This window comes from Anser brachyrhynchus (assembly GCF_964034855.1).
Source record: "Anser brachyrhynchus genome assembly, chromosome: 6".
In the NCBI taxonomy this organism is placed as follows: domain Eukaryota; kingdom Metazoa; phylum Chordata; class Aves; order Anseriformes; family Anatidae; genus Anser; species Anser brachyrhynchus.
Window position 1 is genome coordinate 10,205,661 of NC_137700.1, and position 16,558 is coordinate 10,222,218.

At 42.5% G+C, this 16,558-nt stretch overlaps 1 protein-coding gene across 18 annotated transcripts in view; it reads right to left on the reverse strand.

Moving 5' to 3' along the window:
• Nucleotides 1-14,584, reverse strand: part of KCNMA1 (potassium calcium-activated channel subfamily M alpha 1) — a 470,622-nt gene extending 456,038 nt beyond the window's left edge. For 6 of the 18 annotated variants that reach the window (XM_080598321.1, XM_080598323.1, XM_080598318.1 and 3 more), the window contains exon 1: nt 13,241-13,951. In XM_080598321.1, coding sequence (XP_080454447.1) covers nt 13,241-13,561 — 321 coding nt within the window. In that variant the 5' untranslated portion in view covers nt 13,562-13,951. The other 12 variants (XM_080598324.1, XM_080598325.1, XM_080598315.1 and 9 more) reach the window with 8 other exon arrangements.
• Nucleotides 14,585-16,558: the final 1,974 nt, after the last annotated feature.

Below are 16,558 nucleotides of genomic sequence, written 5' to 3' on the forward strand. Positions count from 1 at the left end.
AATTTTTCATCTCATCCAAAATAAAGACTTTTTAGTTCTTTTACTATCTGTTTCTGAAAGTTTTAACCACCTGCAGTTCCTTAAAAACAGTAACTGCTGTAAGGGACTTGCAAGCTATGTTTCCTTTGCAACTTGTACAAATAGAGCAAATGGATACTAACAAAGTCATCTTATCTTGATTACTAGGTTGCTTTACATGGACTTGGGCAAATCAGTACTTTACAACCCCCCCACCCTCTCCTGTATCTCTCATTATCTACACACAGAATGCATGAGGCACAGAATTGCCCCTTAGTTAAAACCAGCAATAGAATCTGGTATAACTACACCTGCAAAACTACATGGCTTCTGAATACTACAATGATTTCCAAATGTAACATTCAGATTCCTCCTTGGGTATTTTGATGTTTCAGATGGACTTTTCAATTGTTAGGTCCAATTTCAAATACACTATGCTCCTTGTATCAAGTGGTACGTTTTAAACCACTGTCTTTGAACCCTAACAAGAAATTTTCCCACTTGCAGAAAATACTGCAAAAATACCACAACCCTTTCAGACCTATAAAAGGAGCTTAAATGGTGTAGAAAAGCCAACACAGCACAGGAATGAGTTTTGCTTCAAATATATCAATATGAAACACAGACTGACTTACAACCAGTGCTGCTACCTCTCTAAAGTCTGTCTGCCTAATGGACACGTTACATCTCTCCTGATGTTAAAACATTCCCATGAATTTTTGCTCTTAATGTCACAGAATCATGTAAGAACTTCAGGTTTTCACCTTCTAGTGATATGCTTATAGGGTGCAGATTCAAAGCTATGTGAACTAATCAAAAGCCTGAGGCAAGAAGACAAATAAAAACAACCTATAATTAAGTTCTGAACAACTGAATGAGCTTACAAATACTTAACATCAACGAAGCATTGCCTACAAAAGAATCTGTACTGAATTAAAACACAAATTTTAATTATTTTAATATAAAAAAAAGGAAAAAAAAATTTAGCTCACTTCGATGTTCTTTTAAACTATTAGAAATGAGCCCAAATACACCAAAATAATCTGACCAAATGAAAACAGACACCCAGAAACCAATACAAATGTAGTTACAGAGATGAAGAACCCTCTACTGTAACTGATATTATTGATTAAAGCACTGCTATAGTCTTAAGACAAGCAATTTGCTCTGAGATTTTTAGATGAATTGCCATCACAGAGCAGATTTCCATTTACCTACCACAGTTAAGTTCATTGATTTCAAAAGACACAGATGCAACATTTTTTTCTTAGGGAGTTGAACAATAGCTTACATCCACACACTACTTTAAGACAAACAAGTATTTTACAAACCAACAGAAACTACAGTCATGCACTCACAGCTGAAGACAACCCACTCCCAAGACCAACACTACCTGTCCCAAAGAAAAAGACAATTAAATCTGAGAAATATTGCTACTAAAAAAGCCCACGCTTTAAATGATGCCTCTACTTGTTTACAAAACGACATTTTAACAGACCTGAGAGAATGCTAATACGCACGAGAGAATCTTTACAACTCAGTTTATATTTCCAGAGTTTTTTAGAACTTTTACCTTTAATTGAAACTGTCATGACCCTTCTCTCCCCTTCCTTTTAAAAGTTTTTAAAGGTAAAAGCCCCAGAGCTCAAATTTACAGTGACATGAAAAGCCCTCTGAAAACAGCTTGGGCACTAAGCTCTATTACCTGTTATCACAATCTGTAACACTTATTTTTCTCTAAATCAAACATACCCCACCTGCTTAAAAACAGTCTGTCCCCAAACAATTCCATTTCTCCTCTGTCAGGATATAAAATATCTTTATCCATACCAACTTCATACACCCTTCAGAACCCTCAGAAAATCAATAAATAAAAGATTATTTTAGAATATTTACACTGAAATGGATCAATAGTTCTGTCACAGCCCAACACCTACGATATTTTAAGGCAATGTTGGATCATCCAAAGTCATAGGTCTCACTATCATCTTCGCCAACCTGTTGGTTCATTTTCCCATCTGCAGTAGCCTGCCAGGGTCACAACAGCCAATGCACAGAAAGAAGTCCATGAAAGAAAACTGAACTCCAAAATTAACATTACAGCACAGCAGAAAAAAAAAGAGCTCTCTAGAAGAGCAACTGTAGGAAACTGTACATACATTATAGTGATTTAAGAAGCCCACATCAAAAAGAAAGAAAAATAAAGCCAGAAGCATGCCAAAAACACTAACATGTCCCCCCCCCCCCCCCCAAAAAGCACTGCCTAATCAGACTAACTGCACATTTACAAAAACTGAGGTATATTAAAAGAACATAAGAGCTCCACGCTCTCTGTGCTTCAGCATTTATACCCTCAAGGCTAGCTCTGGGGACTGAATACCTGTTAGCAGGTGCAGTGAGTGTATTAGGTGTGCTGGAGCTCATCTCCCTACATAGTTTCACCTGAAGGCAATCCTCTTACCAACTCCAGAAAAGCTGGAATTTACTTTTAAAAGTGCATTCCTTATCTGGCTAAAACACTGAAATGAACAAAGCTACATTCACCAAAAGGACATCATTAAATTAATACTTTTATGTCTAATAGAGTAGAATGTCTATTGGAGTGATGTCTAATAGTGAAATCCACCTCACTTTTAAAACTTTTTGGTATTTAAATTTTACCCATGAGATCCTTTCTGCTCAGCAAAAGCACCTAAAAATGCAGTTAAGGATCAGGAGTTACTGTTGGCTGGGGGTCACAGCCTGTCCTCAACACAGGTCCGCTACCTTGCAGAGTCTCCTCCCAGACTTTACAGTTTGGATTTATTAGCAGTATCAAACCATGACCTCAGGATGATAAAGCCAGTCTTACAAGACATAATCTAAAACACTGCAGCCAGAAAACACTTAACTTGCTCTGCGGGACTTTTTTTAAGTGGTAAATGATGTAACTTTGCTTAAACAGACATTAGAACAGATGAGGTTTGGCCTACATCACTTTAAATTCATATGAAGCCATAAAGTTGATGTAAACGTAACATCACATGGCTTAACCACCTTCACAGAATTAATTGTGTAATCAAACATACTCTAATCCAAATTCACTCACTCCCACCATCTCAGGAGTGCACAGGTGCAATATAAATGCTCACTAGCCACCTCAAGCTTTACCTGCCATGATCCCATCCCTTCCCCCCCACCCCCCTGCCTGCAACACCTACCCGCATCACTCATATCCATTCAGAGTGTAATCTGGCCCACCTGTTAACAGGACACAGCAATGCCCTATCTGATCACTAGTGAAGGATTTTGATAATTAGTAACCCCAAAGCTTTCTTTTTTTGCTGTATGCAATGCAAGCTTGGAGTCTTTTCTGCAGTACCCTTGGCCTGTTTCATACTGAAATACTACCTATTTCAAAACCTAATGTTCTATTTCTCCGTGTACTTAAAGTAAACAGAGAAGCCCATAAAATTCTGCATTTACTTTGTTGCTTGAAAAGTAAGTAAACATTTCACCCTAGAGGTTTAAGTATTTTCCACCGCTACAAAGTATGAACACACATCCTCTCATTCAACCACTCCTTAACAAAAAAGAAAGGTTTCTGAATAAACTTTCTACAGTCAGTTGTAAGGACACACTTCACTTTCGTATGCAGCTGGCACAGGACTACGACTAAGATCTATTAACCAAACCATTAGCATTTCTCACCTTATGAATACCAGCCCAGACTGTACTTTTGCATGTAGAGTCAATCAAGGCAAAGTTTATGTGCAGCCTTATTAAAATCACTGTAGCCATAGAAACAATAACCTGTTCTGATTACTCCCCATAATTTTAATATGGGAGCATGAAAAATTTGCTTCTCCCCTATTTTTAGTGAAGTTATTTCTAAAAAAAGCAATTGGCTTGAAATAAATATTTTTGTTTAAGGGGTGTGTATCAACCTCTTAAGTAAAAGAACATTAAAATTAGAGTATTAGATGTTAATACAAAAGACACTACTGCTTTTAAAAGCTTTAAAACAGCGTGTAACTTCACAAACACTGAAGTACCTTGTCCACTGTTTAAATATACAAAGAAAAGAATCCAGGAGATTAGGCAGACCCTATTCAACTTGAGGTCCAGTATATGCTGTTCCAAAAGAAAACGGTAAGTACCTGGATTTTAGCTATGCTCACTGACAAACACCTAAATAAGGGAATAAGTTTTCAAGACTAGATTAACAGTGCCTCTTTCTGAAACCATCTGAAGTTATCACTGTCTCTGAAATCAAACTTTTTATTCAGACCTTAAAAATAAAATAAATTTTGGTGTCTAATAAAGTGTTTTGTGCAAGTGTTGACTTAAGTTACACATACTGGCCTAAATAGCTGCTGTATGAGTTTTCTTTAAAAAAATACTCATAACTTAATAACAATCATAATGCCATCAATTGAAAATTAAAAGATTTGATCTCAAAACATCAAAATGTTTTTTCTTCCATTCCTAGAATCACATCTTATCATTTAACTGAAATATGCCAAGGTTTTCCTACAGTACATACCATTATTACATTCATTACATATCATTATTACATATCATGAAAAATGTATCATTTAAATCATTCAGGCAGAGTCAAATCTGAACACTTTGGATAGCATTTGCCACTTTTAGTAAATGAAAACTTTATTCTGATGACACATTCCAAGGATGCAAGTAAAATGATTTTTTGTGAATAGGAAAAAAAAAAGGGGGGGGGATTTTATTTTTTTTAAGGAACAACAGATATGGAATTTGAATTCTGCTTTTATTACTCATGAAAAGACAACATTATAACTTACATGCGTAAGAAGGTGTCAGAGGATGAAAAGGAGCATTTAAGTCAAATGTTGTATGGCCTTAAACCAAAAGAAAAAAAAAATCCTAAGCATATAATCCATATCTCTGTAAAAAAGCGTAACAGACCATAACCTTATCCTGCAGACAGCAGAAAAATAAAACTGTGGTAAAAGACGCAAGGTATACATTATTGCTGAAAACCTGAAATGATATGAAGATAATGTGAACATAGAAACAGCTGTTCACTGTTTCTAATGCTGATGGAATCTGAAGCCTTCGATATAAATGCACCTGCAATAGAAGACAACTAACACAAGAAGCTGGTAAAAACTTCCCACATAATACAACCAATTTATCTGATGTGTATAACTAAAGCATTAAAAAATTGCTTTATGCAGAGAAACATTAGCACCACATATAGACAGACCATGCAGTTTTCTTCTAACTAGACTGTGCTTTCATTCCAAGTAATAAAAAGAAAAAGGCAAAAGGAAGGTGTTTTTGTGTTGTTTTTGTTGTTGTTGTTGCTGTTGTTGGTTTTTTTTTTTTTCCTTCAGTCCTTAAAACCCATGTAGAGCGTATCAGCTTCCTCATGAAACCCTATTTATAGTAGGGTAACCTAGAAAATGTAAAAACATGACACAACATTGACCTGTTGACTGGCAAACTCACCGTCAAAAGAGTGACGGCCAGTCACTGGTAGTCAAAGGATTTGCCAGGATATTTAAAAGCTTCTGAAGTGCTCCCCACTAACTATGACTGTTGTTACAGGTCAAAGAAGCTAGGAACCTGTTTCAAATAATCTGTCCAGCAGAATACCAGTGCATAATCACAACAAAGATGAGTTTAATAGAGTTCATAATATGGAGAAAAAAAGAAAAAAAAGATGCTAAAACAAATAATCAAATACAACACTATTATTCACTTTATTTATGTAATATAAAGGCCATCATTTGCAAATTGTTTTGTTTTTTTTTTAAGACATATCTATTATGTTTCCCCCAATCTTAAAGTAGAAAATAAATCCAGCATCAATACTGCTACAGTTGAACTCATTATTAATAGCACATTTAGAGTGAGTCACCTTTTCAGTTTAACAAGTAAGAGATAACACATTACATAAGAATCTAAAAGATACCGTGAAATTGATGAAATATATCAAAAAGAAAATGACAAATATTTAGTTAGCATTTGCTTGGACAAAGGGGAACAAATCTGTATTATAACTGTATTCTTCGGTATATAAAAAGTAATTAAAAGTGCAGCACAGTAAAGCTGCATCTAATAGTTATTGTGACAAGCCTCTCAAATTCTAGCCCAGTTGTTTTGTTATGTTACAATTGTTTATTATGGTACAGCATTTCTCAACAGCCTTTCGGCTCGGTAATGAGACTTGTCTTTTTTTACCCACTTTATGTTAGCAGTTCTGATATCTATGCATCTATATAAATTAGGTGGTGAAAAGGGCATTCAAAGGGATTTCCAGGACTGCAAACACATCTCTGTCCTGCAGGTGAGCCACAGGGCAAGGGACCTTTGCCAGTTCCATCAAGTGGGCACTTACTGTGTCCCTAAAAAATACCCAGTGCTTGTCCTTGCACAACAGCTTGCAGGAGAGATGCCATGATGAGATATTGCCAACAGTTCAAGCACGCAAATTTTGATTTCCAAGAGCAGGGGGGCTGGAAGGAGGTGCAAGTCTTAACTGGAATGGAAACATACCTTATGTGATTTTTAAGTATTGTTTCTAATGTGGAAATCCCAGACATAATGGCCACAAGCCAAGTAAATATATGCCTCTACAATAAAAGAAAAAAGCTTTTAAAAGCTTAAAATGTTAACATAAGAATCATTTGGAAAAAAAATATATACATATATCGGATTCATCTAGAACACTGTGAACATCTAGGCCCGAGTCCAAAACCATTGAAGTTATTAGGATTGTCTCCCTCTATTTCAAGAGGCTTTGGATAATGCTCTCAGTTTCTGTAGCTCTGAAGCTGACAAATATATGCAATATATCATCTCAAAGCAAACTGAACTCAACACATGTCAGTGACAGCACATTCATTTAAACAGAACCACGCATACTATAAATGGGAATAAAGTGTTCCTTTCACAGATGCAAGCCCGATGTATTCTCAGGCTATTAATACCATCAGGATTCAAAATGGGCCTTTCCTGACCAATGCATCTCTGACAGGCATGGCAGACAGGTATCTTTCTTTTTCATTTATTCATGCAGCTATATTATTGGCAAAAGTGCTAACAGCAACTTCTACTGCATTGCCACCTTCTTTTGTCACCCAAGAAGACCTATGTGCCACAAAGAGTACTTGCACTTACAGACCATGAGGTTGAATCTGGAAGGTGTAATCAGCCCTGTGTAAAGTTGGTATAAACTCTGCTCAAGCCTTATGATCTCATAGGGTTTGGCACTGTCCTGTCACAGGACAGGAGCAAGAGTTAGGCCTTAAGCACTCAACCATGTAGTAGCAACTGAATCCAGGACAGAAACAAAGCATACTGAGATAGCTTTTTCAGTTGTAGTCCCTTTCTTTTTCCCTCTGAAATTACATGTGGGAGAGAAAAATATTTTTTGACTATTAACATCCACACATGCAATTTTCCAGCAAACTTTCCCTTAGAAAAATTCCACCTGAGTTGTATTCACAGTCCTTCTTAGACTTCCCACTGACAATTTGATAATCTTCGTATATGTGAAATACATAATTATATGCAGGGTTACTATAAGCACTTAATAGAACCCAGACAATACCCCATCCCCTAATTTCTTCCAAAATTATTTTATTCTTCCATCTGACTAACTTCTCTGGAACTTCTGTCCTACCTTTAACACTAGAATGCATCACTGCTTCTGAATGAGAGCCTGATCTTGCAGAGGAATTATTACCAGCCAACCCTGAAATTCACATAAACTTTCATCAATTGGAGCTAGATTCCACAGAATAGCAGAGCCAATCTCTGCAAATCCCTCTGGGGGGAACAGTGACCATTGTTCTGCATTTTGCCTGCTGACTAGAGATTACTGCTGCTGCTTAAGATCTGTCTCAGGAAGGACACTCAATGACTAAGATTCGCAATCCACCTTCTTGCAACAGTACAGGACAGACATGGAACATCATTGCTTTTCTAATTATAATCATTAGATCCTGTCCCTACAGAGATTATACTTATGACCAGTGCTCTCTAAATTTTCAGTGTTTCTGTATCCGGGGCTATAAACTGCCCTCACTCTGTACCAGAAATCCCACAGCATCAAAACTGTGTACATAGATCATTGTTACTAAAAAGCTTTTTGTTCCCTATTACAGGCATTTCTTCTGTTGTGCTAAACTGGAAAAAATTGTGAAATCTAATGGTTTTCAACCAACATCTACAGACTCGCAAATGTGTGACAGTTGCAAATTCTTTCTGAGCACAGATTTTCTCCTCAAATATATGCGTTGCAAAGCCTTGAGAATAAGTATTACACTGCATCAAAATAACATTTCTGTCAAGATTGTTAGGTTTACAGCTTAAATCCTTGTCCATACATTTTCTTTCCTGCATACATAACCAATTTTATCACGTCTTTATAATATGTGAAATCCATTACGAGCTTCAGAGAGCTGAAAGTGCCTTCTATTTCACAGGAGACCAGCAGCGCGGCAAACAGCCGCACACCCCTCTTCATATCCCTGTCTCGTTCACTTGTAGGAACACCATCTGCAAAGAGCCGCAAGCACCTCTTCTCCCAGTCCTTGACCTCTTGAATGTGCTTCTGTCTCAACTGCCAACCTGTCCAGTGGGACGCTCGCAGGGCACTTACACGCAGAGCGCCTGATAGCCATGAGACGGTAACGCTCCTGTTTCTCGAGCCAGATTGAGCATGTGACTGAAGAGTGAAATGCTTTGCAGCCCACTGATAATCTCTTGAGCCTCCCAGTTGTTCATACACTTCTGTTCGGTCCATCTTCGAGAGAGTCAAGGTGAGGCTTCCGCACACAGATTTAGGTGAAGGTATTTCCAGCGTTGTCCCCACACGAGCACCTTCTAACGTATTCTCCTACTCTTCTGAGTATACTGTGCCTGCCTTGTTTTTAGTTTGTTTCTTTAGTTTTATTTGGAGAGGAGGTTTACTTCAGTACTGTTAGGGAATCAACAAACCTAGCTATCGAAGAGACAGTGTGGCCGAAACACTTCTTCTTTTAGGGAAATCAGAAATTTTTCCATTTACAAACTTCCCCAGGCCTTATAGGCCTGGGTGAAAACTCTCAGCTTCTCAAAGAGGCCTTCTGCAAACATTGCACTTCCAGTAAAACTTCCATTTTTCTACTGACAACAAACAGCAATGTTGGTCAGTTTCTACTGACCCAATCTAGCACTGTGTAGTTTATTAAACTTCCCAAATACGTAGACTAATATCAAAGAATACTATTGTGGCTTGTCATTTCAGGCCAGTAACTGCCATCTATAACCAAGGACTTCATTTGATATACAGGTGAGTCCTGGATTGTGGGGAGAAAAAGCTCTAAAATCATGCCAACGCAGGCATAGTGATGCAGACAGCACCTAGCCTAGCACCTGCCTTGAAGACATAAGCGGCACACAGGTACCACCCTGGGGAGCCCAGGAGCAGTGGTACAGGGTCCAGTGTGGCATTCTTCAGACGGGTACAGTGTGCACTTCATGCTGGACTTCAGCTCCTCAGCTTCGGGAGCTGTCCTGCCCCAAACTTGTTGTTTCTCATTTCACTGCACCTTCTTGTTTAAGAGATTGTTCAAAGCCAATATACAGCATCATTAATGTTTATGAAAAAGAAAATGCTCTTCAGGAGCACAGAAAATGCAGAAGCAGATCTATAACATCAGAAGAAATACAGATTGTACAATAACTATTTAGCTATTGTGTGTAACTGCAGACTTCATTGCGCTATTTTATTTTCATTATTACTTTATTTCCAGAAACAAGAACAACTAATGGAGTTGCTCAGAATGAAGCCATTGAATTTGATGCTCGTGTTCTACTTTTAATATACAAACAGGAATGAGTTGGTCGAGGGACAAGGACAAAGCAAACAGAAGACAAGTTCTTTAACAAAATCTAAGTGTTTCTTAAAATGCAGACGTAAACACTGAGGAAAAAAAACATCATTTGTTATATCTCCACAAAATCACTGTAGCTAATTTTGCAAGAATTACATTTAAAATTATAAACCACATTAAGTAAGTAAAAGAAGGGCTTCAACTGTAATGACTCACATTACATGAAATACTGACAACAGAGGTCAAGATTTATGTTTTTCTTTTCAGCATATTTTAACAAATGTCATCTCACAAAGGAAGCATGGAGCATAAAAATTCTGTAACTTCAGCCATTATTGGTACTATATGATTAATATTAATGTTCTATTAGTACATAGCGATATAAATTGGAATGGAATTTCAAGGGGCAATGCTTGTCATTCTATTACCAGAAGTTTTAGTATTCTCAACTTACTATATCTTGACTTTATCTCAAAAAAAAAAAAAAAAAAAACAAAAACACAACAAGACACTGTACTGAAATTTCATACCACAAAGTGTTAAACTATTTATGCCACATTTTTGAATTCCAACTTGAAATTCAGTTAAGGAGGAAAAAAATGTTCTAAATTCTTCTATGCAGCCATTAAAAAGGCTTACATCCACTATGTTAAGTTGACCATCACAGATAAAACTGAGAAGTCCAATGTGGAAATTAGAGTATAGCAGGAAGAAAATGAGATTTTTGCAGTTCCTTGCAATAACATACATGGATATAGGTGTTAGGATAGAAACTCTGTGCCCTCTGCCTTTTAATATACGAGTTATCCAGCAAGAAGCCAAAGAAAAGATATGAAAAAGACTTCTCTTAGCTCACTCTCTGGGACCACTCTTTACGTAGATGATGAGAGGATGTTGGACATCCAGCTTTCCTACAACCCACAGAGTAGCAGAAGAGGCAGTATGGGGAAGGAAAGGTCCTACCATGAAGAAAAATTCTTCAGTTCCACAGCAGGAGGAGCTACTTCTCGTAAAACTGCTTTTGCTAGCAGGTCCAATATAGTCGACAGAGTATGAGTGTGCATTTGCATTTCTCACCTGGGCACCGTTGCCCAAGTTACCATGCAGCACAAAGTGAGTGTTTGGTAACAGCCAAGTTTACGGCATTTCCAGTTTTTCCTTCAGTTAGCCTTCATACCCTAAATAATTTAAAAAGTGTTCTGCAGTACCTCGTGGCTCCTTACACACAGAATTCCCTCCAATTCCCCATTTTAGCGTGGAAGGAATGTAGGATCAGCCCTTGAAAGTTCTTGTTCAGAGGCTTGAAAACCCTTGGAAGTGTAACAGGCATGCTCTAAAAAGAGACGTCATCTCCCCCTACCTGCAGAGCCTTCTATCCTGCTGCCCCAGGGAGTGATACTCATGAACTTAGCTACTTCAAGTCTCGAGCATGGAATCAGCTCCGATCTTGCTACCCCAGGTAGCTGACGTCTGTCAAATCATTCAGACTGGGAGAGCTGGAACCCGCTGGCGGTATCTGTTATTTAGCTAACGGATACATTTAGCCTCAGAAACTTTAAGGACAACTTAGATATGCTTTTCTGTATTGTTTAAGAGATAAATGATCTTCTTTAACCATGTCCCAGCAACAGCTATCACACCACTGAGACCCACCAAGACACTATGCAGAGGAAGTCTGCGCAGAAGCCTCTCAGCCCTAACTTTTAGTTAACTCAATGAAAGAAGCAATAGGTGATAACCTGTAGGATTTTCTTTTTCTTCAGGATCCCTTATAGCCCTTGCAGATTTGTCCCATCATGCAGAGAGGAAAATGCTAAATATACCTAGAAGGATAGTAATATACAGAGGATAAGTCTTAACTACTCCTCCATTCTCAAAAAAATGTCTTTCACAGTGGTAGGAATTGATATTTTTACAAGACACATTTATTATCACAAATTCATTTGAGCTTTGTCATCATACCTGGCTAATACATCTGAAAAAGTTCAGGCTTGGTTTTGAATAAACTTAAAAATGTCTATAGAGAAGTGATAATGCCTGGAAGGTTTCCTGCAGCTTAAAGTTGAGTTAAAAGCTTTTATTTATACCGTATCTCTAGCAAACTCTTCTTCCATAGATAGGCCAAGTTCCTCGCCAGTGCCCTACTTCCAGCCACAACGGAGGGGTTCTTTCAGGCAATCCTAGCTGGACACTCACCTAGCTCAACACAAACGCACCAACAAACTACCCTAACTTCTCACACTCTAACTCTGTTTCTGGTTTCCCTAAGTGTCAGATCCTTGCGGAGCTGGGTTATGCGCCGTATCAAGCCTGTTTAGGGGGAGGGGACAGGAGAAAGTGGAAGACAGCTCACTGTACGTCAAAGCAAGCCAGCAACCTAGCAACCATATATTAAAAGGTGTGTGTGTTTTTGTGGGTGTCTGTGTGCCAGGAATAACTGAAGCAGATATTATTCCATTTGTAATCCAAAAAATGTGAAAAGGGAAGGGGAGAAACTCCAGCTGCTGGTCTATTTTGGGGTCTGTCAAAATCTACTTTCACAAATACAGAGTCTTAACGCTTTCTATCCCATTTGTCTTACACAAAAATGAAAGTCTGGACCTAAGCGGATTCTTAGTCTTGGCTTGAAGGGTCTCCTTCAAACCAGAAGGCGACCTTACGTCACGTACCACACTTTCTTCCAGCTCGTAATGTGCAAAAAATGAAAGAGTTGAGAGGTTGCCTCAAAAATTTTGCAATTGGATTAGAGGAATACTGACCTAACGTCTTTCATTGGAATTCACGGAACACCTCTGGATATCTACACTTAATTTATGAGACAGACATGTAAGAGATTCTCAGGGAATGGAACTAGCTTTGACAAGATTTACTTGAGTGACAAGTTTACCTTCTTAATTTTCCCCAAGTTTCTCACACCGTAGGAGAATCAAGAGTTTAGCTTGGCACGAATGCGCTCCCACCCTACGCGGTCCCAGGGGGTGCGCACCAACTTCTGAACCACCCTGTCCCGACGTGCCAGTGCGCACCTTGCCAAGTGGGCGAGCTGGCCCCAGGCACACCCTCAGTGCCACTGGACCAAGACCCGTGTGCGTCCCTGGGAGGGCTGTGAGGAGCAGAAGCAGCTGAGGGGCACCTGTCTGGGCTGCACCCAGTGCCTTGCCCCCCAGCCACACTCCCCGCATTGCCCCAGGCAACCCCCCTGGAGCAGCACGCTGCCAGCCTACACCAGCCCTGTGGCACCTCCTGCGCTGCAACCTCGCCGAGGTGTCCCGGGATACAAGGCTGGACTCGTACTCCTCGTCCTCACCACCACGGCCGCACCAGACCAGCACCAGCAGCACAAAGGGAAGGAGAGGGAAGGGGTGGGGAGTTACCTTGCTTTTGACCCCGCAGTGGCAGCAGACAGTCCACAGGTACTTGAGGGTCCTCCACAGCAGGATGATAAACAGTCCCCCAAAGAAAGTGACCATGGACGAGGCAAGGAAAGCCCACCACATGCGCTGTCCGCGGCTATCGCAGGGCACCTCCATGGTCACCGGGATGATGAGCGCATCCATCTTGGGCACATTGACGGGGGAGGAGGACGAGTCTGTGTTGAGATTGTTGGCGTTGATATTGTTACTCATTCTAAGGCCGCCGCCGCCGCCGCTGCCGCCCGGGTAGGAGCCGCCGCCGCCGCCGCTGCCATTTGCCATAGCTAACGGCGAGCCCGGCGCGCAGGGGCTTCCGAGAGCTCCTCCCGCCGCCAGCGCCCCCCAAAAAACCCATCACCAGCCATATTGCTCCCGCCGCCGCCGCTCAGCGGGAAGAGGAAAACGAGAATAACGGCAACGAAAAGCCAAATCAAAACAAACGAACCGACCGACAAAAAAAAAAAAAAATAATAAAATTAAATTAAAAAGAATAAAGAAAAGCGACCGCAACAATCCCCGGGTCCCTCTCGGGAGCCGACAGGCCGGTGAATTCCGAGCGTCCTCCTTGCACGGCGAAAATAATATCAAAAAAATAAAAATAAAAATAATAATGGAAAGGTAGTCCGCTCCTCCGACTCCCACCCCTTCCTTCTCCCGCAAACACGGCCCCCACCCCGCCCACCCCCCAAAAAAAAAATCAGCCACCACCACAGACTGATGCCTCGGAGCGTCTCTCCAAGCTACCCAGCGCTGCAACCCCGCTGGCCTCCGCGGGGACCGCTCAGCCTCCGCCGCGGATCTTCCTGGAGGTGGTCTGTTATTATTGTTATTAGTCTTTAACTTGTTATTAGCGATACTCAGTCCCCCCCCCCCCCGCGCACCCTCCTCCTCCTCCTCCTCCTCCTCTTCCAAGTCCAGCCCCTTCCTCTCGTCTTCCCCCCTCGGTGCCGGCGGCAGCCTCCTGTGGCTCCTAATTCATCCTCCGCTGGCCCAGCCGTGCGTGTGCCGCCTCCTCCTCCTCGCCCATCCTCCGGGAGCTTCCTCCGGGCCGCAGGCTGCCTCTCCCCCCGGTGCCCCCCCACGGGCGGAGAGAGGCGCCGCCGCCTCCCGCCCCTCCCTCCCGGGGGGAGGTGGCGATGGAGGCTGGGGGGCTCCGGCTTCGGGGGGCTCCCGGCCCCCCGCGGGGCCGCCGAGGCAGCTGGCGGCTCGCGGGGCGGCTGGCGGGGGGGGCGAGGCGGTGCCCGGGATGCTGCCGCTCCGAAGCGTCCCCCCGGCCCGGGCGGGCTCCGCAGCCGCGGAGGGGCGGGGGCCGTGACGCGGGGAACGCCCGGCGCTGCCCCCCCGGCGCTGCTCCCCCCGCACACACACGCAGCCCCGGAGCCCGGCTCCCCCCCGAGCTGCTCCCCCCGGAGCTCCCCCGCCGCGACATGGCCGGGCCGGGGGCTGCGAGAGGGGACGAGGGCGAGCGACAGCGGAGGGGGGGGGGGGGGGGCGCGGGAGGCGGGTGAGTTGCAGCAGCAGGTGCCCGGGGGTGCGGGAACGGGGGGGAGAATGCTGCTGCGGGCGGGCGTTGGAGGGAGCGGGGAACGAATACGTGCATATCGGGGCTTTTTATTATTATTATTATTATTTATTTCTGGAATTGACACGCGGAAACGTGGCGAACGCGCCGCGAGTTGCTGCACATTGCCAGAACGTTCCTGAAATTAACCCTTAGGGATTAAAGCAGCGATTTGCAGGGACACGCTTGGGGGGAGGGAATGCAGGGAGAAAATCTAAGAGGGGGAAGAATCCAGCAAGAAAATCTGGGTAGTCGTCTCCTGCATTTCTATTCATGTATCTACTGTAAAATGTGAGATTAATCATTTATTTATTTATAAAAAGTCTCCCCTTGGCACGTGATCTGATCACCGGTTGCCTGCACCCAGTCTGGTGCAGATCCCCTTGTCGCTTTTCCCTGGTGAAATACAAAAGCCAGTGTGTGTGTGGCATTCCCCCACCTGATCCACTCACTGCTCATGCACAGAGCCAGCATGATGAAGCAGTTACCTCTTAACCTTTGCCAGCAGTAGTCCCTGTTTTGGCATCGGCCATGGGTCTGTTTATTTTTGTTTTTTAGTTAAGTGACGGTAATGAGATTTTATGGGTTCTCGGAGCTTTTTATGGGTCTATCTAAACCTCTCACCTCCACTTTTCGATGTAATTGCAACACCATTTGACTAACGTTGTGGGTTTAGCATAGTATATTGCTCCAGTGTGCACCTTCTAGAGGGGGCTTCCTTCTTCAAGCATGGATTCATAGAGAAAGCGTTAGGCAGTAATATGGAGGTATATACAAGTGAGAAAACACTACATTACTGTATCCCAGGGGAAGACAGATGCTCAATTACATGGCGCACCTGAAGCAGCATGCTCCCAGGAGACTGTTGTAAGTAGGAATAAGTAGAGGATTTCTAAATGCAGAAAACAAGTTGGGCTGGAAAGAAGTGGCATGTTGTAGCTGTCTCGTGCAGCCCCTGACGGAGCTGCCACCTCCCCTGCCTGTCCTTACCAGCCCTCCCCACAGCTGGAAAGCCACCAAGGTGACCAGGTGGCGTGGTGGCAGGGTACACACCTTGAGGGAACCTGGTCCTGACAGACATTGGCTCTGGGTTTCTGGGCTGGAGTTGAAGGAGTGTCCCTTCCCCAACTGTTACACATACCTGCAGGTATGTTTGTTCATCAGCTAACAGGCATGGAACGAGGGCAGGGGCATTAGGACACAACCACTCGATGCCTGGTCTTCAGAAGTGCCAGGTGCTCACAGCTGGTGGAAACCCCCAGCCCTTTGCACTCGGGAAGATCTGGGCAGTGAACAACAGAAGCACAGCATATCCTCGGAAAGGTTTTTGCATGTAGGAGTTCCTTCTGTGTCATCGATTGGCAGGCAAGGGCTGGACCTCTGAAGCAGAGGATATGCCTGTGTCTTCTCTTGCTGCTAGCTGAGAGGGTCCAGCAGGTATGACAGAGAGGACTGCAGCCTGAAAGTCTTACTTTTCCCAAGAAGCACACTTTATACAGTCAGAAGATATGTGTTAAAAAACTATTTGACCCTGGGTACCATTGCAGCTGAGCACTTCACGCATTGGATTCCTGAGCACTCCAGATACAAATGAGAGCACAAGGCACTTCTAAAATTGCATCCCCATAGGACACTATTTAGGAATGCAAAGAATGGTCCTACATGAAAGTTCAAACTAAAGCAAACCAAGTACACTGAACTATATAGACTGTACTCTA